Source organism: Oncorhynchus tshawytscha, linkage group LG08 (genome assembly GCF_018296145.1).
Source record: "Oncorhynchus tshawytscha isolate Ot180627B linkage group LG08, Otsh_v2.0, whole genome shotgun sequence".
Classification (NCBI taxonomy): Eukaryota; Metazoa; Chordata; class Actinopteri; order Salmoniformes; family Salmonidae; genus Oncorhynchus; species Oncorhynchus tshawytscha.
In genome coordinates, this window is record NC_056436.1 from 74,065,991 (window position 1) to 74,093,115 (window position 27,125).

The 27,125-nt window shown below is 44.7% G+C and overlaps 1 protein-coding gene across 6 annotated transcripts; it reads right to left on the reverse strand.

The window, feature by feature from the left end:
* Nucleotides 1-855: 855 nt before the first annotated feature.
* LOC112255937 (N-terminal kinase-like protein) lies at nucleotides 856-27,125 on the reverse strand. Of its 6 annotated transcripts, none has more exons than XM_024428791.2 (19): nucleotides 26,674-27,125; nucleotides 25,668-25,808; nucleotides 25,532-25,537; nucleotides 25,234-25,356; nucleotides 23,050-23,270; nucleotides 22,804-22,894; nucleotides 22,486-22,641; nucleotides 22,192-22,350; nucleotides 21,697-21,804; nucleotides 21,469-21,582; nucleotides 21,136-21,291; nucleotides 8,623-8,811; nucleotides 6,024-6,099; nucleotides 4,420-4,626; nucleotides 3,415-3,584; nucleotides 3,165-3,251; nucleotides 2,493-2,798; nucleotides 2,220-2,298; nucleotides 856-2,092 (listed from the first exon to the last, which is right to left on the reverse strand). In XM_024428791.2, exons 1-19 carry the CDS (start codon nucleotides 26,779-26,781, stop codon nucleotides 1,965-1,967), a joined length of 2,625 nt encoding a protein of 874 aa, XP_024284559.1. In that variant the 5' UTR covers nucleotides 26,782-27,125; the 3' UTR covers nucleotides 856-1,964. The 6 variants fall into 6 exon arrangements, with proteins under 6 accessions (XP_024284559.1, XP_024284557.1, XP_024284556.1 ...); XM_024428789.2 differs by having other exon boundaries at nucleotides 856-2,089; nucleotides 3,156-3,251; XM_024428788.2 differs by having other exon boundaries at nucleotides 3,156-3,251; nucleotides 26,674-27,124.

The following is a 27,125-nucleotide window of genomic DNA, read 5'->3' on the forward strand; positions in this document are numbered from 1 at the left end:
GAATGGCCCATATTCTAAATTCTGTCGCTGTACATTTCAAAAGTGCAGAACAAATAGTTATGCTGACTATGTCCATCCTAGCTCGCTCATCATCTTAATAGAAATTATGGATTGCCTCTTATCCACTCTTCGTCCCCTTCTGCCATAGTTTGTACATCTCAATTGTCAGTAGAAACCACATTTGTTTAAGCAAGTCAGCCATATCAGCAATGTTTTTTTTAAAGGCAGTAAATGAGGCTGAATGAACTGCTTTGCTGCTAAACAAGGCTCCACTGATAACCAGGTGTAGCGGTGGTAAGGATTCACTCCATGGTGCTGAAAAGAAAGCTCTGCTGTTGGGACAGCTTTATGTAGGCCCTAACAGTTTGTCACAGTCATAGTGTTGTGGCTTTGCAGGCATGCATCCAAAATATTTTGGGGGGAGTTTGTCCCACTCGATACATCTAATGCTCCTTATATCGCCTTGAAATGACTGACAGCGTTATGAACAAAATCTTTATTCATGAGTATACTAGCAATTTCTAGATGTTGGATTGAAAATATTTTATCTTAACCAGTGCTTGATCCGTAAACTTGTTTGCACATTAAGTTGAAATATATTGATAATGAATAAACTGAATCTCGTCATTTTTGATTAGTTGATCTGGTCTTGACATGCTCTGCAATGTAAGTTTGTACATTTTTAATAAACATATATTTGGTCTCTAGGTTTGTGGTCTGATTAACATACTTCTCTTCGTAAGCAGAAACACCTCTGTTGTCCCACAAGGAATTTTCCAGTGGATTTGGATGTTGGCAGAAGCAGAAATTGTTCTGAATATATATTTGTAAAACAGTTCACACCCTTTCGCATAACACTTTTTTGTCATGGTTTTATTTTGGGAATTGTACACAAGATTCTCTCTCTATAAAACAATGCATCTGATTGCACTGGACTTCCCTCCCTCGCCACCCACAACATATTTAAACATCAGAGCACAGTTCATCTGACTCCAGTAAACCGTGCTGCCATCAAATAAAAGGCACAAACAGAACCTTCTCTTTCCCTTGATCCACCCAACACTACCAATCTGACAAGATAGTTGATGGGCAGAATTCTCTTTCACTTTATGATTTGATTTTAAATAGCTAAGTGACTCCATAAATATATAGGAGGAGGAAGCTACAGATAAAATTGCATGATAACACCGTCCATGCTGAATATGAAGGCTTCAAGTCAGTCAACCCACCACCACTAATGATAACTGATTGGCTCCGAGGGGATGTAGGCCAGGTGTATAGTATTCATCTGTGTACAGTGAGGTACCGTTAATCAACAGAGACACGTTCAGTTGGCAAACAAATATAGAAATATCATGAATAGACTTGACATGATCCCTTATTCTATGTGAGAGGAATGTTTGTTCTACATAACATATTTCTATCAGACTGTTCCACAACATTGTGCCCTGCTGAACGTGTCCCACCATTACCCTTCAGGGAAGTACCGTATGCCTTCTGGTAGGTCACTCATATACAGACCCATGCATGCAGACTATCAGTCTTATTTCTGCAGTGTGACTGACAGCTTATCTAACATTCATAACCCATTTATGCGTATGTGAACATTCAGCATATACAAATTTTATATCAATATAATAAAAAAAAAGTTTCAGACAAATGCACCAACTATGTACATTTCTTTACATCTTTGTTTTTATATAAAAACAATATTTGAGTTGTAATATGAATGCAATGTTTAAACCCCGTAATAGTCTGGATGAGAAATGTCTCAGCTTCTGGCACTCTGATCCCCTCTCAGCCAATGAGCAGCTTGTACAGTCAAGTTCAGTGTCTCTTTTTTTCATTATGGAATGTTGAACCTTCCATACATTCCACCCTCTCTGTGGGAGTCAGGGGAGAGTCATCATAGCACTCTGTCTGCTTCGCTTCCTGTCTTCCACCAACCCTCCTCTTCCTTCCAGTCAGTCCAGTTTCCGAGCACCCAGTTTGAGAGGACCCTTCACTGCCTTGCGTTCTGCCCGTTTGGCCTCCAGTTCTTTCCTCCTCTCCTCACGTTTCTTCTTGGCCAGCTCTGCCTTGCTTAGGCCTGCTTAGGAAACAAAAAGACACACAGCTGTTATAATTTGACTTGAGCCTTATCTCATTAAAAGGACTCCCTGGTTTCAGATCATTGAGAGAGATGGAGAATAGAGAAGTTAGAGCAGGTTGAGACTCACCTTGACTTCCGTCCACAGACTCCCAGCTCTCCTCGGCTCCCCAGTCTCCAGCAGGCTCTGCACTCCAGCCATCACCAGCCTAGCATGAACCAGAAAGCACAGCGCACATTAAAAACATGCATTGTCCTTCCATTTCCACCTCAAAATGTTCCCCACTTCACATCAACACCTAACTTTGACCTCCACTTTAACAAGCCTGTTTATCAGTTCTTCAAAACACAAAGCCTACTCCTGTCAAACGTTTATTTATAAAGCCCCCCCCCCTCTCCTCACCGTAGCAATGGGGGTGGGCATTGCTCTCTGAGACACGTTGGCAAGGAAGTCTGTCTGCGTGGCTCCCTTACTGTCCCAGTCATACTCGCTGGCTAACCGAACCCCCTCCAGCAGAGCAGCACTCTTAGTGGCCGGCGCAGTCGTTCCCTCCTCCTCCCAGTCATTGCCCCACGTCTCCTCTCCTGGTGAACTCTGACCCTGGCCGTCAGCCTCCTTCTCATTGGACCAGCTGTCGTCGGCATCCCAGCCCGAGCTGCTCCAATCAGAGCTCTGCTTTTTCACCGCCTCAGAAGTTGCTAGACCCACCTGGATGGAAACAGAGACAGCAATGAATGAATACCCCCCATGAAGTTTCAGCATACACACAGTTTTAAATCATGGACCATTGTTCAGTAGGTTGGAACTTTCAGGAAATTGCAGACAGGAATGTATTTACAAATTAGTCATTTAGCAGAAGCTCTTATCCAGAGAGAAGACAGCTAGGTGAGGCAACCACATCCCTCAGTCATAGTAAGTACATTTGTTTTCATATCATCAAAGCCAGAGCTAGTAAGAAAAGACAAGTGTGAGTGTTAGTTACTTTACAGAAATAGCATGACTATGCAATGTGCCATTATCTTCGACTATTCAAACATTCTGCCTCCCTGAAAACCAGATACGTACTCCTCTTACACTGGCCTTCTTTTTGACAGAAGACATTCCTGACCAATCAGAAGAGTTCCAGTCATCTGGGTCTGCTGCCTGTACCTTCTCTGGGTCCTGTGGGGGGGAGAGAGAGCGCGAGAGTAGTTGAATGAGTTAACTGATCAAATAGAACATGCCTCTCCAATACAAACATCACTGTTCCCCATGTTCCGTGACAGTTGACGTCCCACGGTCCCAACTGTCAAATCACACCCCAAAACCACTCCATGCCAATTACCTCCAAACTTCCCCAGTCCTCGTCATCCCACCGGTCTCCGATTGGCTCCTCATTCTTTTCGGACACCTTAGGAGAGTCTGATTGGGTAGCAAGGCCAGAAGCAATGGGTAGAGTCATGGAGGCCGGTGGGGGTTTAACTTCAGAGCCTGGCGGAATGAGGAGAACGGTGGCTGTAAATAGCGGATGCCATTAACTGATGGATACAGCTTTGCCGGCTCTTCCTATGTTTCTATGGGGGATGCCACCCTTATGTATAGAATGACCACAAATCAAATTTGATTTGTCACATGTGCCAAATACAACAGACTTTACTGTGAAATGCTTACTTACAAGCCCTTAACCAACAATGCAGTTAAGAAAATAGAGTTAAGTTTATATTAGTAAATATTTTGTTAAGTAAAATACATTTTTAAAAGTTAGAATTAAACAACAGTAATGAGGCTATATACAGGGGGTACCGGTACCGGGTCAATGTGCGGGGGTACAGGTTAGGCGAGGTCATTTGAACATGTAGGTAGCGGTAAAGCGACTACGCATAGATAATAAACAGCGAGTAGCAGCAGTGTAAAAACAGGGGGAGGGGGTCAATGCAAATAGTCTGGGTGGCCATTTGATTAACAGTCTTATGTCTTGGGGATTGAAGTTGTTAAGGAGCCTTTTGGACCTAGACTTGGCGCTCCAGTACCGCTTGACGTGCGGTAGCAGAGAGAACAGTCTACGACTTGGGTGACTGGAGTCTGACAATTTTTTGGGCCTTCCTCTGACACCGCCTAGTATATAGGTCCTGGATGGCAGGAAGCTTGATGTACTGGGCTGTAGGCACTACCCTCTGTAGCGTCTTACGGTCGGATGCTGAGCAGTTGCCATACCAGGAAGTGATGCAACCAGTCAGGATGCTCTCGGTTTGTGCAGCTGTATAACATTGAGGATCTGGGGACCCATGCCAAATCAAAACAGAAACATATTTAAGATCCGAGTAATCCTGCAAATAAGTCAGTTCCTTACCCCCGGGTACTCCATCTATCACAGGGCTCCCAGCGCAAGGAGATGCAGTACCACCACCAGCAGGGGTGTTCTCAGCCGGGCTGCCCCCCTCTGCCCCCGGGCCAGTCCGGATGAGCTTGGAGGTCAGAGAAGACACCCCCGTCACTGCCCAGCCTGCCCAACTGGCCGCTGCCCCAGCCGGCTGGGCTGATGACATCACATCCTTTTCTAGGTTGAGAAGGAGATAAGTAATATTAGACACTCAAAGGCTGCAAAAAGATTCCTTTAAGGGATAGTTTGGGATTTTGGCAATGAAGGAAGTTACAGGTATACCACATGACCAAGAGTGTGGACAGCTGCTCATCAAACATCTCATTCCAAAATCATGGACATTAATATGGAGTTGATCCCCCCTACTATAACAGCCTCCACTCTTCTGGGAAGGCTTTCCACTAGATGCTGGAACATTGCTGCGGGGACTTGCTATTAGCCACAAGAGCATTAGTGAGGTCGGGCACTGATGTTGGGCGATTAGGCCTGGCTCGCAGTCAGCGTTCCAATTCATCCCAAATGTGTTCGATGGGGTTGAGATCAAGGCAGTCAATTTCTTCCACACCGATCTCGACAAACCATTTCTGTATGGACCTCGCTTTGTGCATGGGGGCATTGTCATTCTGATACATGAAAGGACCTTCCTCAAACTTGCCACCAAGTTGGAAGCAGAGAATCTTCTAGATTGTTGTATGCTGTGGCGCCAAGATTTCACTTCACTGGAACTAAGGGTTCTAGCCCAAACCATGAAAAACAGCCCCAAACTATTATTCCTCATCCAACAAACTTTACAGGTAACTTTAGGTAGCGTTCTCCTGGCATCCGCCAAACCCAGACTCATCCATCGGACTGCCAGATGGTGAAGCGTGATTCATCACTCCAGAGAACGCGTTTCCACTGCTCCAGAGTCCAATGACGGCAATCTTTACACCACTCCAGTCGCCGCTTGGCATTGACATGGTGATCTTAAGCTTGTGTGCGGCTGCTCGGCCATTTGAAACCAATTTCATGAAGCTCCTAGACGTTTCCACTTCACAATAACAGCACGTACAGTCGATCGGGCAGCTCTAGCATGGCAGAAATTTGACGAACTGACTTGTAGGAAAGGTGGCATCCTATGATGGTGCCACGTTGAAGTCACTGAGCTCTTCAGTAAGGCCATTCTACTGCCAATGTTTGTCTATGGAGATCGCATGGCTGTGTGCTCAATTTTAAAACACCTGTCAGCAACAGGTGTGGCTGAAATAGTCTAATCCACTAATGTGAAGGGGTGTGTCCACATACTTTTGTGTGTGTTATATATTTATAGTGTAGTTTGCGAGCAAATGATACCGAGCTTAGCGCAATGACTGGAAGTCTTTGGGTACAGCTAACACTAGTTAGCATTGGGTCACAAAACTACCTCTAACTTCCTTCATACTGGACACAGAAACATTTTTATCCACGAGATCATCGGACTCAGAAGCAGATAAAGGACTTCATTGCCAAAATCCCGTACTATCCCTTTAATGTGAGATCAGTGCTCGAGGCTTTGTTGTTTTTGGCGACCTGGACGTTTGCGATTGTGTACAGACCTATTTCAGCCAGCTTGGTTGGATCTTCAGAAACAGTCTCCAGCTTCGTCAAGAAACTCTTTATTGCTTTGAATGACTGAGGGACAGAAAAAAAAAAACATGTTTCACAAGCTAGGTTTCTATCCAATTGGCAAAAACTTTTCATTCAAATATATACACTGCTCAAAAAAATAAAGGGAACACTAAAATAACACATCCTAGATCTGAAAAATGAAATATTCTCATTAAATACTTTTTTCTTTACATAGTTTAATGTGCTGACAACAAATCACACAAAAATCAATGGAAATCAAATTTATCAAATCATGGAGGTCTGGATATGGAGTGACACTCAAAATTAAAGTGGAAAACCACACTACAGGCTGATCCAACTTTGATGTTATGTCCTTAAAACAAGTCAAAATTAGGCTCAGTAGTGTGTGTGGCCTCCCTACAACGCCTGGGCATGCTCCTGATGAGGTGGCGGATGGTCTCCTGAGGGATCTCCTCCCAGACCTGGACAAAAGCATCCGCCAACTCCTGGACAGTCTGTGGTGCAACGTGGCGTTGGTGGATGGAGTGAGACATGATGTCCCAGATGTGCTCAATTGGATTCAGGTCTGGGGAACGGGCGGGCCAGTCCATAGCATCAATGCCTTCCTCTTGCAGGAACTGCTGACACACTCCAGCCACATGAGGTCTAGCATTGTCTTGCATTAGGAGGAACCCAGGGGCCAACCGCACCAGCATATGGTCTCACAAGGGGTCTGAGGATCTCATCTCGGTACATAGTTGCAGTCAGGCTACCTCTGGCGAGCACACGGAGGGCTGTGCGGCCCCCCCACACCATGACTGACCCACCACCAAACCGGTCATGCTGGAGGATGTTGCAGGCAGCAGAACCTTCTCCACGGCGTCTCCAGACTCGGTCACGTCTGTCACGTGCTCAGTGTGAACCTGCTTTCATCTGTGAAGAGCACAGGGCGCCAGTGGCGAATTTGCCAATCTTGGTGTTCTCTGGCAAATGCCAAACGTCCTGCACAGTGTTGGGCTGTAAGCACAACCTCCACCTGTGGACGTCGGGCCCTCATACCACCCTCATGGAGTCTGTTTCTGACCGTTTGAGCATACACAGGCACATTTGTGGCCTGCTGGAGGTCATTTAGCAGGGCTCTGGCAGTGCTCCTCCTGCTCCTCCTTGCACAAAGGTCGGGGGTAGCGGTCCTGCTGCTGGGTTGTTGCCCTCCTACGGCCTCCTCCACGTCTCCTGATGTACTGGCCTGTCTCCTGGTAGCGCCTCCATGCTCTGGACACTACGCTGACAGACACGGCAAACCTTCTTGCCACAGCTTGCATTGATGTTCCATCCTGGATGAGCTGCACTACCTGAGCCACTTGTGTGGGTTGTAGACTCCGTCTCGTGCTACCACTAGAGTGAAAGCACCGCCAGCTTTCAAAAGTGACCAAAACATCAGCCAGGAAGCATAGGAACTGAGAAGTGGTCTGTGGTTGCCACCTGCAGAACCACTCCTTTATTGGGGGTGTCTTGCTAATTGCCTATAATTTCCACCTGTTGTCTATTCCATTTGCACAACAGCATGTGAAATTTGTCAGTGTTGCTTCCTAAGTGGACAGTTTGATTTCACAGAATGGGATTGACTTGGAGTTACATTGTGTTTAAGTGTTCCCTTTATTTTTTTGAGCAGTGTGAAACGTAAAAAAAATATAAGGCATTAAATACAATTATGCTCATTTTCTCACCAGATATGAATTTCCGTCAAATTTACTTGTGATCAAAAGTCTGACGTAGCGCACATAAAAATAGCTTTTGCGTTTAATTCCCATAAAAATACAAAAGTTAAAATGGATTTCCATCGCAATCAACTCCACTGATGGTTTCATCACCAGAAATGTTGCGCTATATAGCTAAATATACCCACTCTGGTGTTGGCACTGCGCTCTAGTTGGCACTTTGCGCTCTAGCGAACAGCTTGCAAACACAGTGCAGGTATAGCTTACATGATGACATTATTATGGACAAAGGAGCAAAATCATTTTTTGCTTGTCAAATGGAAGCCAAGCGTCGATCATGTCCCCAGAATAAGACCCTGGATATTTATTGGAAAGGAGCATCAAGCTCATCACCTTGTACTGTCACCACCCTGTGAAGTTCATTACTGATTTCATCTGTAGCCTAACAAACTGCATGCTTTCTCCAGTTGTAGTGAGAGGACCACACCACATGTCATCACGGGACTCAAAGTTTACTTCCATATGTTGGTTATTATATCAATATTTGCGCATAAAAGCATTTCCACAGCCATTTCTTGCATAATATATTTTACAGACACAAAAATCCCACCTTGTCTAGCGTATTTTGTTTTTTCAACATTTGGAAAGTTTACTGCCCGTCGTGGCATTTTTATACTTCATGTGCATAAAAAGGTTGGCTGGAACCTTCTTACAGATGGAATGTTGCAATGTGAAATGAGAGAGTTATGAAAATCTATTTTTACCTATGTAGATGGAGTGTTCAGGCTGAAATATTTCTAAACCTAATGCAAACTAAATGTACTAATGCAGTTATTTCAATGTGTAAGGTGTTTGTAGTGCTTCTCACCTGATCTCTAACGTTCTTGTCAGGGTCAACAGTGAGGGTACAGAGTGTTGGTAGTACCCGTGCTGCACTCTCTGTCACACTGTAGTAGTTGTGGGTCGCTGCAAAGCCCAGAACCCCGGCCGTCCGAGAGGCGGGAAAGGGGTCCTTAGTGGCCCGAGAGAACGCCGAGATCAACACTCGTTGCCGTGTCTGTGGAGGAAAGGAGGTATGAATAAGAGTACAAATGAGGGGGGAGAGTGAGAGCGAGAAAGGGGGAGACGGGAAGAGAAAGGGGGAGAGAGAGCGAGGAGCGAGCGAGCTAAACAGAGAGAGCGAGGGAGAGAGCTGCTCAACATGCTCTGCTCACACCTACTGTAATGGTCCGAGCCTAAACCACACAAAACACCACTAGACAGTACGGAAATCCAAGCTTTTACTATATCATGCTGGAATATACAAGGCCTGAGGTCATCTCCCTTTGGACTAAAGAGCAAGAACTTAGACTTCAAAGAAATTGGAAATACAGACATTGTCATCCCACAAGAAACATGGTATAGAGGAGGCGGACTCACGCGCTGCCCTCTAGGTTATAGAGCTGGTAGTCCCATCCACCAAACTACCAGGTGTGAAACAGGGAAGAGACTCAAGGTGTATGCTAATTTGGTAGAGCAGACCGATCCCACTCTATTCAATTAGTCATAACAGGAACAAATGAATAAGGAAATGATCTCAGAGAAAAATGTCCTCATGTGTGCTACCTATATCCCCCTACAGTATCCATGTACTTTAATGATGACAGCTTCTCCATCCTAGAGGGGGAGATCAACCATTTCCAGGCTCAGGGACATGTAGTTCGCCACAGACCAGCACATGCCAGAACACAACACCCTCAGCACACAAGGGGACAAACACCTACCTGGAGGTGACACCATTCCCTCCCTAATATGCCACCCTAGACACAACTATGACAAACATGGGTCACAACTCCTGGAGCTCTGTCGCATGCTGGGTCTGTACATAGTCAATGGTAGGCTTCAAGGGGACCTCTATGGTAGGTACACCTATAGCTCATCTCTTGGCAGTAGTAGTGTAGATGACTTTATCACTGACCTCAACAGTCTCTTCTCAGTGGGCTGACTGTGAACACTCTGACACACCTTCTCATGCTTTTTTTAATAAATAAAAAAAGCTGGACTCTGGCATGAGGGTCTGCTATACAAATTGATGGAAAGCAGTGTTGGGGGGAAAAACATACGACTTTATAAAAAACATGTACACAAGTGCACAGTTAAAATTGGCACAAAAAAAACATTTCCACAGGGCCGTGGGTTGAGACAGGGAGTGAGCTTGAACCCCACTGAAGTTCACATACACCTTAGCCAACTACATTTAAACTCAGTTTTTCACAATTCCTGACATTTAATCCTAGTACAAATTCCCTGTCTTAGGTCAGCTAGGATCATCACTATTTTAAGAATGTGAAATGTCAGGAAAAATAGTAGAGTGATTTATTTCAGCTTTTAATTCTTTCATCACGTTCCCAGTGGGTCACGAGATTAACAAACTCAATTAGTATTTGGTAGCATTGCCTTTAAATTGTTTAACTTGAGTCAAATGTTTCGGGTAGCCTTCCACAAGCTTCCCACAATAAATTGGGTGAATTTTGTCCCATTCCTCCTGACAGAGCTGGTGTGACTGAGTCAGGTTTATAGGCCTCCTTGCTCGCACACGCTTTTTCAGTTCTGCCCACAAATGTTCTATAGGATTGAAGTCAGGACTTTGTGATGGCCACTCCAATACCTCAACTTTGTTGTTCTTAAGCCATTTTGCCACAACTTTGGAAGTATGCTTGGGGTCAATGTCCATTTAGAAGACCCATTTGCGACCAAGCTTTAACTTCCTGACTGATGTCTGAGATTGCTTCAATATATCCACGTAATTTTCCATCCTCATGATGCCATCCATTTTGTGAAGTGCACCAGCAACCCTACAACATGATGCTGCCACCCCCGTGCTTCACGGTTGGGATGGTGTTCTTCAGCTTGCAAGCTTCCCCTTTCTCCTCCAAACATAACGATGGTCATTATGGCCAAACAGTTCTATTTTTGTTTCATCCAACCAGTACAATCTTTGTTCCATCCAACCAGTACAATCTTTGTTCCTATGTGCAGTTGCAAACTGTAGGCTGTCTTTTTTATGGCGGTTTTGGAGCAGAGGCTTCTTCCTTGCTGACCGGCCTTTCAGGTTGTGTCGATATAGGACACGTTTTACTGTGGATATAGATACTTTTGTACCGGTTTCCGCCAGCATCTTCACAAAGTCCTTCGCTGTTATTCTGGGATTGATTAGGACTTTTCGCACCAAAGTATGTTAATCTCTCAAAGACAGAACGTGTCTCCATCCTGAGCGTTATGACGCTACGTGGTCCCACAGTGTTTATACCTGCATACTATTGTTTGTACAGATGAACGTGGCACCTTCAGGCGTTTGGAAATTGCTCCCAAGAATGAACCAGACTTGGAGGTCTACATTTTTTTTTACCCCCTGTGGACTCGGCTGATTTCTTCTGATTTTCCCATGATGTCAAGCAAAGAGGCACTGAGTTTGAAGGTAGGCCTTGAAATACATCCACAGGTACACCTCCAATTGTCTCAAATTATGTAAATTAGCCTATCAGAAGCTTCTTAAGCCATGACATAATTTTCTGGAATTTTCCAAGCTGTTTAACCTTGTGACTAGGGGGCAGTATTTTCATTTTTGGAAAAATAACGTTCCTGTTTTGTCAGGACAAGATGCTAGAATATGCATATAATTGACAGCTTAGGATAGAAAACACTCTAAAAAGTTTCCAAAACTGTAAAAATATTGTCCTCCATCCTCGGATGGGGCCACAGTGTCTCCTGACCCCTCCTGTCTCAGCCTCCAGTATTTATGCTGCAGTAGTTTATGTGTCGGGGGGCTAGGGTCAGTTTGTTATATCTGGAGTACTTCTCCTGTCCTATTCGGTGTCCTGTGTGAATTTCTCTAATTCTCTCTTTCTTTCTCTCTCTCTCTCGGAGGACCTGAGCCCTAGGACCATGCCCCAGGACTACCTGACATGATGACTCCTTGCTGTCCCCAGTCCACCTGGCCGTGCTGCTGCTCCAGTTTCAACTGTTCTGCCTTATTATTTTCGACCATGCTGGTGATTTATGAACATTTGAACATCTTGGCCATGTTCTGTTATAATCTCCACCTGGCACAGCCAGAAGAGGACTGGCCACCCCACATAGCCTGGTTCCTCTCTAGGTTTCTTCCTAGGTTTTGGCCTTTCTTGGGAGTTTTTCCTAGCCACCGTGCTTCTACACCTGCATTGCTTGCTGTTTGGGGTTTTAGGCTGGGTTTCTGTACAGCACTTTGAGATATCAGCTGTTGTACAAAGGGCTATATAAATAAATTTGATTTGATATGATTGTCTGTGAGTATAACAGAACTGATATTGCAGGCGAAAGCCTGAGAAAAATCCAATCCGGAAGTGCCTCATGTTTTGAAAGCGCTGCGTTCCAATGCGTCCCTATTGAGCAGTGAATGGGCTATCAACTAGATTACTTTTTCTCCGTATTCCCCAAGGTGTCTACAGCATTGTGACGTAGTTTTACGCATTTATGTTGAAGAATACCCATAAGCAGCTACATTGCGCAAGTGGTCACCTGATGGCTCTGAGTGATTCTCGCGTAAAATACAGGAGGTAGCCATTATTTCAATCGGTCCTACTGAAAAACCAATTGTCCCGGTGGATATATTATCGAATAGATATTTCAAAAACACCTTGAGGATTGATTTTAAACAACGTTTGCCATGTTTCTGTCAATATTATGGAGCTAATTTGGAATATTTGTCAGCGTTTTCGTGACTGCAATTTCCGGTCGATTTCTCAGCCAAACGTGGAGAACAAACGGAGCCATTTCGCCTACAAAAAATAATATTTTTGGAAAAAAAGGAACATTGGCCATCTACCTGGGAGTCTTGTGAGTGAAAACATCCGAAGCTCATCAAAGGTAAACAATTTAATTTGATTGCTTTTCTGATTTCCGTGACCAAGTTACCTGCTGCTAGCTGGACAAAATGCTATGCTAGGCTATCGACAAACTTACACAAATGCTTGTCTAGCTTTGGCTGTAAAGCATATTTTGAACATCTGAGATGACAGGGTGATTAACAAAAGGCTAAGCTGTGTCTCAATATATTTCACTTGTGATTTTCATGAATAGGAATATTTATGTCCGTTGCGTTATGCTAATTAGTGTCAGTCGATTACGCTCCTGGACCCGGGATGGGGAGTCAGAGGTTAAAGGCACAGTCAACTTAGTGTATATTAACTTCTGACCCACAGGAATTGTGATAGTGAATTATAAGTGAAATAATCTCCCTGTAAACAATTGTTGTAAAAATTACTTGTGTCATGCACAAAGTAGATGTCCTAACCGACTTGCCAAAACTATAGTTTGTTAACAAGAAATTTGTGGATTGGTTGAAAAACTAGTTTTAATGACTCCAACATAAAATGTATGTAAACTTCGACTTCAACTGCATATATCAATTAATTGGCAGGGGCACTAGAACAGTCTACAGCCCCCGCCCTCACACTACTAGAATCTGAATCCACATCACCAACGAACTATCATGGTCCAAACACACCAAGACAGTCGAAGAGGGCACGACACCACCTTTACCCCCTCAAGAGACTGAAAAGATTTGGCATGGGTCCCCAGATCCTCCATAATGACAAAGCAAAAACAGGTTTTTAGAAATGTTTGCAAATTTAATTTAAAAAACATTTCCATAAGTATTCCAACCCTTTACTCAGTACTTTGTTGAGGCACCTTTCGCACCGATTACAGCCTCACATCTTCTTAGGTATGACGCTACAGGCTTGGCATACCTGTGTTTGGGGAGTTTCTCCCATTCTTCTATGCAAATCCTCTAAAGCTCTGTCAGGCTGGATAGGGAGTGTCGCTGCACAGCTATTTTCAGGTCTCTCCAGAAATGTTCAATCAAGTTCGGGCTCTGGCTGGGCCACTCAAGGACATTCAGAGACTTGTCCCAAAGCCACTCCTACATTATCTTGGCTGTGTGCTTACGGTCATTGTCCTGTTGGAAGGTAAACCTTCACCCCAGTCTGAGGTCCTGAGCACATTTTCATAAAGGATCTCTGTACTTTCATCCATACATCTTTCCCTTGATCCTGACTAGCCTCCCAGTCCCTTCTGCTGAAAATCCCCACAGCATGATGCTGCCTTCACCATAGAGAAGGTATTGGCCAAGTGATGAGCGGTGCCTGGTTTCCTCCAGATGTGACGCTTGGCATTCAGGCCAAAGAGTTCAATCTTGGTTTCATCAGACCAGAGAATCTGGCAAATTCCAAGTGGGATGTCATGTGCCTTTTACTGAGGAGTGGCTTAGGTCTGGCCACTCTACCATAAAAGCCTGATTGGTGGAGTGCTACCGAGATGGGAGAACCTTCCAGAAGGGCAACAATCTCCACAGAGGAACTCTAGAGCTCTGACCATTGGGTTCTCGGTCACCTTCCTGACCAAGGCCCTTCTCCCCTGATTTCTCACTTTGAGACTGATCTAGGAAGAGTCTTGGTGGTTCTAAACTTCTTCCATTTAAGAATGATGGAGGCCATTGTGTTCTCGGGGACCTTCAATGCTACAGAAATGTTTTGGTATCCTTCCCCAGATCTGTGCCTCGACACAATCCTGTCTCGGAGCTCTACGGACAACTCATACGACCTCATGGCTTGGTTTTTGCTCTGACATGCACTCTAAAACAATGCACCCTAAAAAAAAAAATCCAGGCCTTGTGGCCAGTGGCCATAGTGCCCTTCTCCTTGAGCGCTCCATCACATGGTTGGGTCTTTCTCACAGGCTACAAGTGAAGACAGACACATCAGGGAGACAACTGTGCATGTCCTTATCGAATTATGAGGTGCATATTGAAGATTTTAAGAACTGTCCACATTTACTTTGTCAGCCAACAGATGAGTAGGCCTAACAAACAGTTTAACAGCAAAAGCACTAGCCTATGTCAATCTACTAGCCTCCATAGTACAAAGTAGAGGTCGACCAATGATTTTTCAGCGCCGATACCGATTATTGGAGGACCAAAAAAAGCCGATACCGATTAAATCTGCCAATTTTTAGAATGTATTTGTAATAATGACAATTACAACAATACTGAATGAACACTTACTTTAACTTAATATAATACATCAAAATCAATTTAGCCTCAAATAAATAATGAAACATGTTCAATTTGGTTTAAATAATGCAAAAACAAAGTGTTGGAGAAGAAAGTAAAAGTGCAATATTTGCCATGTAAGAAAACTAACGTTTAAGTTCCTTGCTCAGAACATGAAAACATATGAAAGCTGGTAGTTCCTTTTAACAGGAGTCTTCAATATTCCCAGGTAAGAAGTTTCAGGTTGTAGTTATAGGAATTATAGGACTATTTCTCTCTATACCATTTGTATTTCATTAACCTTTGACTATTGGATGTTCTTATAGGCACTTTAGTATTGCCAGTGTAACAGTATAGCTTCCGTCCCTCTCCTCGCTCCTACCTGGGCTCGAACCAGGAACACATCAACAGCCACGCTCGAAACAGTGTTACCCATGCAGAGCAAGGGGAATAACTACTCCAAGTCTCAGAGCGAGTGACGTTTGAAACGCTAGCCATTTCACATCGGTTACACCAGCCTAATCTCGGGAGTTGATAGGCTTGAAGTCATAAACAGCCGCTGGCAACCGCAGGAAAGTGCTGTTTGAATGAATGCTTACGAGTCTGCTGCTGCCTACCACTGCTCAGTCAGACTGCTCTATCAAATAATAGACTTAGTTATAACATAGTAACACACAGAAATACGAGCCGTAGGTCATTAATATGGTCGAATCCAGAAACCATCATCTCGAAAACAAGACGTTTATTCTTTCAGTGAAATACAGAGCCATTACATATTTTATCTAACGGGTGGCATCCATAAGTCGAAATATATTCCTGTTACATTGCACAACCTTCAACGTTGTCATAATTACGTAAAATTCCAAGTGACACAATTTCACCTGGTTAATATTGCCTGCTAACCTGGATTTCTTTTAGCTAAATAAGCAGGTTTAAAAATATATACTTCTGTGTATTGATTTTAAGAAAGGCATTGATGTTTATGGTTAGGTACACATTGGAGCAATGATACGCACCGCATCGATTATATGCAACACAGGACACGCTAGATAAACTAGTAACATCAACCATGTGTAGTTGACTAGTGATTATGATTGATTGTTTTTTTTATAAGATAAGTTTAATGCTAAGATAAGTTTAATGCTTACTGCATTCGCGTAACAGGCAGTCTTCTTGTGGAGTGCAATGTAATCAGGTGGTCAGAGCGTTGGACTAGTTAAGGTTGCAAGATTGAATCCCTTGAGCTGACAAGGTAAAAATCTGTCGTTCTGCCCCTGAACAAGACAGTTAACCCACCGTTCCTAGGCAGTCATTGAAAATAAGAATGTGTTCTTAACTGACTTGCCTAGTTAATTAAATAAAGGTGTAAAAATATCTATCAGTGGAAAACACCATTATCAAAAGTGACCGCAAATGCAATGCTTTTATTATAAAAGGTGCATTTATGGTGAAAATCCATCTTCCCCAAACTTGAAACTCACGCACTGCTTATGTTAGGCTCTACACCCCTTGTGAAGCAGATTAATGTTCTTAATTTTAAGAAGTTACTTGGCCACTTAAGTTGTGATACAAACTTATAGGCCTATGGGCTAGGCTACATGAGGTGTGCGGCTATGATTAGAAAAAGGTCGCAAAAAAAGGCTTGGTTTCTTATGCTGGGCATCATTCATAAGTGATATATAATTCACAGGTGATAGGCTATATATTCTTGATTTAATCTCGTCTTTACATATATTATTTAGTGTATGTGTGAAATTAACTTGGATTTAGAATGGACCATTATCCTGCACAACAGGGGCAGCTGGAAAAAATACATGTCATCTATGCACTTAAATAGAGAAAGGAGGATGCTTTTCCTGTGGTTTATTTTCATGCCAGCCTGGTTGGTTATATTTACAACAAGAGTATAGCCTACGTGCTTAATGTTAAGAAAGCTGATGAATAAATATAGTAGACCGAGCCTATAGAAAACGGATCATCATTCTCATTTTCATAATTTTCTCACGCAATTGCATAGCCTATTGAAATGTTGCGCAACAAATCAAATCACATTTTATTGGACACATATACACTGCTCAAAAAAATAAAGGGAACACTTAAACAACACAATGTAACTCCAAGTCAATCACACTTGTGAAATCAAACTGTCCACCTAGGAAGCAACACTGATTGACAATAAATTTCACATGCTGTTGTGCAAATGGAATAGACAACAGGTGGAAATTATAGGCAATTACCAAGACACCCCAAATAAAGGAATGGTTCTGCAGGTGGTGACCACAGACCACTTCTCAGTTCCTATGCTTCCTGGCTGATGTTTTGGTCACTTTTGAATGCTGGCGGTGCTTTCACTCTAGTGGTAGCATGAGACGAGGTCTACAACCCACACAAGTGGCTCAGGTAGTGCAGCTCATCCAGGATGGTACATCAATGCGAGCTGTGGCAAGAAGGTTTGCTGTGTCTGTCAGCGTAGTGTCCAGAGCATGGAGGCGCTACCAGATGACAGGCCAGTACATCAGGAGACGTGGAGGAGGCCGTAGGAGGGCACCAACCCAGCAGCAGGACCGCTACCTCCGCCTTTGTGCAAGGAGGAGCACTGCCAGAGCCCTGCAAAATGACCTCCAGCAGGCCACAAATGTGCATGTGTCTGCTCAAACGGTCAGAAACAGACTCCATGAGGGTGGTATGAGGGCCCGACGTCCACAGGTGGGGGTTGTGCTTACAGCCCAACACCGTGCAGGACGTTTGGCATTTGCCAGAGAACACCAAGATTGGCAAATTCGCCACTGGCGCCCTGCGCTCTTCACAGATGAAAGCAGGTTCACACTGAGCACGTGACAGTCTGGAGATGCCGTGAAGAAGGTTCTGCTGCCTGCAACATCCTCCAGCATGACCGGTTTGGCGGTGGGTCAGTCATGGTGTGGGGTGGCATTTCTTTGGGGGGCCGCACAGCCCTCCATGTGCTTGCCAGAGGTAGCCTGACTGCCATTAGGTACAGAGATGAGATCATCAGACCCCTTGTGAGACCATATGCTGGTGCGGTTGGCCCTGGGTTCCTCCTAATGCAAGACAATGCTAGACCTCATGTGGCTGGAGTGTGTCAGCAGTTCCTGCAAGAGGAAGGCATTGATGCTATGGACTGGCCCGCCCGTTCCCCAGACCTGAATCCAATTGAGCACATCTGGGACATCATGTCTCGCTCCATCCACCAACAGACTGTCCAGGAGTTGGCAGATGCTTTAGTCCAGGTCTGGGAGGAGATCCCTCAGGAGACCAGCCGCCACCTCATCAGGAGCATGCCCAGGCGTTGTAGGGAGGTCATACAGCCATGTGGAGGCCACACACACTACGGAGCCTCATTTTGACTTGTTTTAAGGACATTACATCAAAGTTGGATCAGCCTGTAGTGTGGTTTTCCACTTTAATTTTGAGTGTGACTCCAAATCCAGACCTCCATGGGTTGATAAATTTAATTTCCATTAATAATTTGTGATTTTGTTGTCAGCACATTCAACTATGTAAAGAAAAAAGTATTTAATAAGAATATTTCATTCATTCAGATCTAGGATGTGTTATTTTAGTGTTCCCTTTATTTTTTTGAGCAGTGTCTATTAGCAGATGTTAATGCGAGTGTAGCGAAATGATTGTGCTTCTAGTTCTGACAGTGCTGTAATATCTAACAAGTAATCTAACAATTTCCCAACAACTACCTTATACACACAAATCTAAAAAGTGGTGAATGAGAATATGTACATATAATTATATGGATGAGCAATGGCCGAGCGGCATAGGCAAGGTGCAATAGATGCTATAAAATACAGTATATACACATATGATATGAGTAATGTAAGATATGTAAACATTGTTAAAGTGGCATTGTTTAAAGTGACTAGTGATCCATTTATTAAAGTGGCCAGTGATATGGTCTCAATGCAGACAGCAGCCTCTCTGTGCTAGTGATGGCTATTTAACAGTCTGATGGCCTTGAGATAGAAGCTGTTTTTCAGTCTCTCGGTCCCAGCTTTGATGCACCTGTACTGACCTCGCCTTCTGGTTGGTAGTGGTGTGAACAGGCAGTGGCTCGGGTGGTTGTTGTCCTTGATCTTTTTAGCATTCCTGTGACATCGGGTGGTGTAGGTGTCCTGGAGGGCAGGTAGTTTGCCTCCGGTGATGCGTTGTGCAGACCGCACCACCCTCTGGAGAGCCTTGCGTTTGAGGGCGGTGCAGTTGCCATACCAGGCGGTGATAAAGCCTGACAGGACGCTCTCGATTGTGCATCTGTAAAAGTTAGTCTGGGTTTTGGGTGACAAGCCAAATTTATTCAGCCTCCTGAGGTTGAAGATTCGCTCTTGCGCCTTCTTCACCACACTGTCTGTGTGGGTGGACCATTTCAGTTTAACTGTGGTGTGTACGCCGAGGAACTTAAATCTTTCCACCTTCTCCACTGCTGTCTCATCGATGTGGATAGGCGGGTGCTCGCACTGCTGTTTCCCGAAGTCCGTGATAATCTCCTTTGTTTTGTTGACGTTGAGTGAGAGGTTGTTTATCTGACACCACACTCAGAGTGCCCTCAGCTCCTCCCTGTAGGCTGTCTCGTCATTATTGGTAATCAAGCCCACTACTGTTGTGTCATCTGCAAACTTGATGATTGAGTTGGAGGCGTGTGTGGCCAAGTAGTCATGAGTGAACTGGGAGAACAGGTGGGGGCTGAGCACGCATCCTTGTGGGGGCCCAGTGTTGAGGGTCAGCGAAGTGGAGATGTTTCCTACCTTCACCACCTGGGGGCGGCCCTTCAGAAAGTCCAGGACCCAATTGCACAGGACGGGGTTGAGACCCAGGGTCTCCAGCTTGATGATGAGCTTAGGGGGGTACTATGGTGTTGAATGAATGCTGAGCTGTAGACAATGAACAGCATTCTTACATAGGTATTCCTCATCCAGATGGGATAGGGCAGTGTGATAGGGATTGCGTCGTCTGTGGACCTGTTGGGGCGGTATGCAAACTGAAGTGGGTCTAGGGTGGCCGGTAAGGTGGAGGTGATATGATCCTTGACTAGTCTCTCAAAGCACTTCATGATGACAGAAGTGAGTGCTACAGGGCGGTAGTCATTTAGTTCAGGTATCTTTGCCTTCTTGGGTACAGGAACAATGGTGGCCATCTTGAAGCATGTGGGAACAGCAGACTGGGATTGGGAGCGGTTGAATATGTCCGTATACACACCAGCCATCTGGTCTGCGCATGATCTGAGGACATGGCTAGGGATGCCGCCTGGACCAGCAGCCTTGCGAGGGTTAACAAGTTTAAATGTTTTACTCACGTCGGCCACGGAGAAGGAGTGCAGTCCTTGTTAGCGGGCCGCAAAAGTGGCACTGTGTTATCATCAAGGTGGACAAAGAAGGTGTTTAGTTTGTCTGGAAGTGTGACGTCGGTGTCCATGACGTGGCTGGTTTTCCTTTTGTAGTCTGATTTCCTGTAGACCCTGCCACCTACGTCTCGTGTCTGAGCCGTTGAATTGCGACTCCACTTTGTCCCCGTTTCCCAGCATTTCGCTTGTTTGATTGCCTTGTGGAGGGAATAACTACACTGAATACCAGGCAGTTAGCAAGTTTGGTAGGCTACCAATGACTTGGAGCTTGGAGAAGCCTAATTACCGTGACTAAACTGCCACGTGGAATTTGACTGCCTTCATGACTGCCTGTGTAGCGGTAATACGGTCACCGCAACAGCCCTAGTCCTTTGGCTCTGTTCACAAACAGACCCCACAGAGCCCCAGGAGAGCAACACCATTAGAACCAACCAAATCACAAGAAAAAAAAAAAAAATGAATTTACAAAAACTCAGAGCAAACTAGAATGCTATTTGGCCCTAAACAGAGAGTACACTGTGACAGAATACCTGACCACTGTGACTGACCCGAACTTAATTAAGGACATCTTTGACTATGTACAGACTCCGTGAGCATAGCCTTGTAGGCAGACCTGGCTCTCAAGAGAAGACAAGCTATGTGCACACTGCCCACAAAATGATGTGGAAACTGAGCTGCACTTCCTAACCTCCTGCCCAATGTACACACTTCCTAACCTCCTGCCCAAAGAGACACATATTTCCCTCAGATTACACAGACGCACAAATTTGAAAACAAATCCAATTTTGATAAACCATATCTATTGGATGAAATATCATATTGTGACATCACAGCAGCAAGATTTGTTGCCACAAGAAAAGGACAACCAGTGAAGAACAAACACCATTGTAAATACAACCCATTCCATCTATAGATCTATGGCGAGAGAGAGAAAGCAGGAGAGTTACCCCAGCGTTGAGGTAGGGGGCGATCTTTCCCAGGCACACGGTGGTGTTGCAGCGGATTGGTCCCTGCTCGTCTCTCGCCTGCAGCCGTGCAAAGTGCCTCATCAGCTCCTGATTCAGATTACTCTCATTCAGCTTGGGGGCCAGCAGCAGCATGGACTGGGAGAAGGAGAGAACAGAAAGAGGCATAAAAAACATTTAACAACAAGAACAGACCTTTGGGAACACCATTAACCATAGGGAAGGTATACTTTCAGTTCCACTTGAATAAAGAAGTGAGTGAAGCCACCTGGTCTTGTGAGCATAAGTCTGACAGAGTTGGTGAGCCAGTTATACCTTGACAGTCTGTTCTCTGATGGCTGGGTTCGTGTCTGTGAAACCGTGAACGACATGAGGGAAGATCTGCGAGTTCACCGCTGCATCGTTTAGATACTGAACAAACTGCTCCATCTGAAGGAAAGAGATGAGGACGGGTTGGAAAGAGGAATAAAACAAGAGATCTGCAGCAAACACTCATTCTGGTGTAATGGCTGTCTCTGTACTCTGATGTGTGGTACTCTGTACCTGTTGAAGCAGTCGTATCCTCATGGCCCGGTCTGTAGAAGAGAACATCTTCACAATAACAGGAATGATCTTCTGCTGGTACTCCTCCGCAGACAGGAACTTCCCCACCTGACAGAGACAGAAATAAAGAGACATGGAACATGTTCTGCCCTCTCGGGATCCTGTGGTGGGTTAGTGGTCTGTTGACATCCCCTTGGTGGTGTGTGTGGGGGGGTTATATTCTGCCTGGTTGGATGGGTATCTGTTGTGTCAACTACTGATGTAAAAAAAAGGCTTTACAAAATACATTTGATTGATTGGAGGGTGGGAGATGATTAGTTGCCAAAAGCATGTTTCCCCATGAAGAAATGTCTTTAAAAGCCATTTAATGATTATGCTTTACATAGATATGACAGTTTTCCCACTTCTGCATAAAAGAGAGGAGCAATTAAATGCCAGGCCGGTGATCCATTCTCCTATCTAAATCCCTCCTCTCTGCCTCCACAGCACACATACCTTAAACAGAGGTGTGAGGACGACAGCACCGGCGTTGCCAAACTCAAAGGCAGTGAGTAGCTGTGGCAGCACCTTGTGCTTACAGAAGTCCTCTGGGAATGAGTCCAGGTTCTCACTCAGGTCCTGAAAGAACTGCTGCTTCTCTGCTGGGTCTTTGATCTGGATCAGATTGAATAGATAAGATAGATTTCACTGAATAAAATGTTTTATCGGTAAGTCAACACATTTCAATGAGAGCTGTGTCACCTCTGTGTCAAGCTTTTTCTATATCAGGACAGGGGTCCGGAATCACACCTGGATCTCCTCTAGGAAAAGGTTGCTCTCAACGAAGCTGTTGCTAAGGAATCCTCCGGGAGCTCTGCAGTTTTGCAGGAAGCGGGCTGGGTTAGGCCGGGCCCTGGCATTGGCCCCCACCAGCTCACAGTAGTGTGGCACCAATGCTTTAGGGATCTGAGGGACAACAAACCATAATACGTTTCCCATCACTTCCAATTAATTCATGATCTTTGATTTTTTTTTGACAGGAGGACATTAGAATCACTTTAGGATTTTCTTAAAATGTGAGATGCTCTGGTAAAATGTTAGAAGGTAAAGGGTGGGAGAAGAGGGTACCTTTCCGAGGGAGCGTAGGGAGGAGGCTCGGGGAAGTGGACCATTGAACACTTCCCAGATCAGACAGCCCAGCCGCCACACATCCCCAGCCCTTGAGGACAGAGAGATGGACTCAGACAATACAAATATGAAGTATCTTCAGACTACATCAAGCATTGAACTAAAACCTTTGTATGGGAGATCCCAGGAAGACAATTTTTCATGAAATCAGTCTTTCATTCTTAACTTATTCTCTGTCCGCCTCACCATTTCTCTCCACTGTTTGGTGATTCAGGGGCATCGTATTTATCCATTTCAGGGTGAACAGCTTTGGCGGAGGGTAGTGATGTGGAGGCGTCCCCGTTCTCTGGGGTCATGTGGTCCAGACCGCCAAGCTTCCATTCTCCGGCTCGGTCCACAAACACAGCCCAGATACCCAGGTTGTTGTGGAGGAGGTGGCAGTCATTCACCAGGAAACTAAGGGCTTTCTACAGGGGGGAAATAGAGTGTGTGAGAGATAATCAAATAATTCCCAATAACAATGGACTAATTATTTTCCTGAATATGATTTGGTATAGATTGATATGTAATAAACATAATTTTAAGTGTGGGAAGACTCAGAGAAATGCATTCCTTTGAGGAAAGTTAGTCTAGAATCATCTGTTGTAAATGAGTACTGATGCTCTACCTTTGACCTGTTGAATGGTATGGTTAAAGTTTGACGCCATTCTGGGCTGGGGACACACTTATAATGTATCTGTGAACCTGTTTAACTCTGTAGCAGCTGATGTGACTTCCTACGAGCCTTTCGGGCTGGTGTTTAGAGAACATTCAGTACTGTGTGATTAATATATAAGTGCCTTCTAAGACAAGATGGAGTCATCTTTCCATTGAGTAAGAGATTGATAGAGAGGAAGGAGGAGGATAATGGAGTAGAGGTGGAAGAGGATTGATAATTAATTAATCCATGCTTTTGTCACTTCTAGGTTAGACTACTGCAATGCTCTACTTTCCGGCTACCTGGATAAAGCACTAAATAAACTTCAGTTAGTGCTAAATACGGCTGCTAGAATCCTGACTAGAACCAAAAAATTTGATCATATTACTCCAGTGCTAGCCTCCCTACACTGGCTTCCTGTCAAGGCAAGGGCTGATTTCAAGGTTTTACTGCTAACCTACAAAGCATTACATGGGCTTGCTCCTACCTATCTCTCTGATTTGGTCCTGCCGTACATACCTACACGTACGCTACGGTCACAAGACGCAGGCCTCCTAATTGTCCCTAGAATTTCTAAGTAAACAGCTGGAGGCAGGGCCTTCTCCAATAGAGCTCCATTTTTATGGAACGGTCTGCCTACCCATGTCAGAGACGCAAACTCGGTCTCAACCTTTAAGTCTTTCCTGAAGACTCATCTCTTCAGTGGGTCATATGATTGAGTGTAGTCTGGCCCAGGAGTGGGAAGGTGAACGGAAAGGCCTTGCTGTCTCTGCCTGGCCGGTTCCCCTCTTTCCACTGGGATTCTCTGCCTCTAACCCTATTACAGGGGCTGAGTCACTGGCTTACTGGGGCTCTTTCATACCGTCCCTGGGAGTGGTGCGTCACCTGAGTGGGTTGAGTCACTGATGTGATCTTCCTGTCTGGGTTGGCACCCCCCCTTGTGTTGTGCCGTGGCGGAGATCTTTGTGGGCTATACTCGGCCTTGTCTCAGGATGGTAAGTTGGTGGTTGAAGATATCCCTCTAATGGTGTGGGGGCTGTGCTTTGGCAAAGTGGGTGGGGTTATATCCTTCCTGTTTGGCCCTGTCCGGGGGTGTCCTCGGATGGGGCCACAGTGTCTCCTGACCCCTCCTGTCTCAGCCTCCAGTATTTATGCTGCAGTAGTTTATGTGTCGGGGGGCTAGGGTCAGTTTGTTATATCTGGAGTACTTCTCCTGTCCTATTCGGTGTCCTGTGTGAATTTAAGTGTGCTCTCTCTAATTTTCTCTTTCTCTCTTTCTCTCTCTCGGAGGACCTGAGCCCTAGGACCATGCCTCAGGACTACCTGACATGATGACTCCTTGCTGTCCCCAGTCAACCTGGCCGTGCTGCTGCTCCAGTTTCAATTGTTCTGCCTTATTATTATTGGACCATGCTGGTCATTTATGAACATCTTGGCCATGTTCTGTTATAATCTCCACCCGGCACAGCCAGAAGAGGACTGGCCATCCCTCATAGCCTGGTTCCTCTTTAGGTTTCTTCCTAGGTTTTTGGCCTTTCTAGGGAGTTTTTCAGAGCGCTTGCTGTTTGGGGTTTTAGGCTGGGTTTCTGTACAGCACTTTGAGATATCAGCTGATGTACGAAGGGCTATATAAATAAATGTGATTTGATTTTGATTTGATAAAGGACAAGCAGCACTCAACATAAAGAAACATCAGGAAATCAGAGCACTCATTTCCCCTCCAGTCTACTGACCACAGTCTGATGCAGGCCCCAGGACACCTCCAGCTCTCCAGAGCCCCCCCTCTCTGACTGGGCCTTCAGGTGGGCTGCCAGGGGGGTGACCTGCTCTGTGACCAGGTACAGGCTCTTCTCTGTCTGCAACGCACCAGAAAGAGACAACATTAATGCATTCACAATGACATTGTTAAAATGTGCATTAGTCTTAAGTATGGTTCTATTATACAGTTAGTACACTAACGACTAGCACACTAGCTAATGTTTCTCTCTAGAAGAGACATGGGAACTAACAGATTCAGTCCTTGATACTCACCACACTCTGCATGAAAAACAATTACAAGAAAAACAAATACAGAATACTGAGAAAATGGTGACAGAATGATTGTTTTAAATATCAACTAAATTGTGATGTTATTTGCATTTGGTAGGAAATACACACAGACACACACCTCCAATCCATCTACATAGGCCAGGATGTTGGGATGTCGGAGGGTCTTCATACGTTTGAACGCTGCCTTGGCTAGCTGGGTCTGTTCCTCTGTCCCTGTTGATACCTCGTACACAAACACCGATAGTGGTTCCCCACCCGTCTAAGGAGATGTCAAAATGTGACAATGTCATGATCCATCATTAGTATGAGAAGAGATGTTATTGAGGTTTAGCGGTGATGTTATTGTGACTTAGGGGAGATTAAGTTAGTCTCCCTGGTGAGGCCAGACCTCAAATCACAGGAGTGGTGTTGTTCGATCCTGAACCTTGCAATAAGGGTTGTTGTCATGTCACCATACGATGTCTCAGTCAACTAGCTACCTATTTAAGGTTAAACACAGCACGACACCTACACAAGTACGCCAAAGGTTCCACCATTGCATCTGCATGACATTGAACAATAAGTAAAAGGAACAAACAATGCTAAGCGGAACCTTTGACAAATTAGCCGATAACGTTAGTAGTTAGCTAACTAGCTACCAGGCAAAACAAGAATGACAGTGTGCTAACGACATCATTATTTGTCATGACAGTTTGTCGAAATACATTTTGCATTAGCATGTAACGTTAACTAGCTGACGTTTCTAGCTCGTTATAGGTGACACCAGTGGCTAGATAGCTAATGTTAGCTAGCTAATAAATGTAGCAGAGATTGACGTGGCGATAATACGTGTCCCTGCATAAACAAAACATAGCTAACATTAACTATGCTAGTCTACAAGTAACGTTCCCTAACCGTGTTGTTTTAACTAACGTTAGGCGATAAATATCCGGACAACGCCATCTATATATTAGACATACATCGTGATAATCATGTATGGCAATTTAACATTCAATTTCATCCCATAAATAAGAATGGTGTCCTGCATTGAACTCAGTCATAGCTAGCTAGCGAGGCCTTGCCTTGTATCAGCTAGCTAACAAGACATCTGTCAAATATATTTCTGCCCCCACTATTGTATTTACCTTTCGCTTGCCTCGATGCAGTGTCCATATTCCGGATTTGTCTTGCGTGTCCGGTAAAATGTCATAATTAAAGTCTTTGACTGGATCCCGAGCGAAAAAGGACCACATCGCTCCTACATCAAGCAAACAACTACGTAGCTATGGCGAACCGCAGCCTGCTAGCTAGCTACTCCGGATAGATCAGATCCTTCCCTGTCGTCGATTCCACCACTTGGGGGGGAAGCAGATGCCAGACTGGCGAGTGTGGGCAGTGGGTGATTCAAATGTTGACTTCTTCTTCTATGGTATTTTGGCGATCACACAATTTAATGTGCATCCCACCACCTACTAGGCTATTACCCCCCCAAAACGATTATTCTTTTGGTTATTATAAATAAAAATGTCGGTTAAAAATAAACAGATCGGATCCCTACAGTCTCAAGGGAAACCTGGGATGGCGTGTCTTCCGGCGT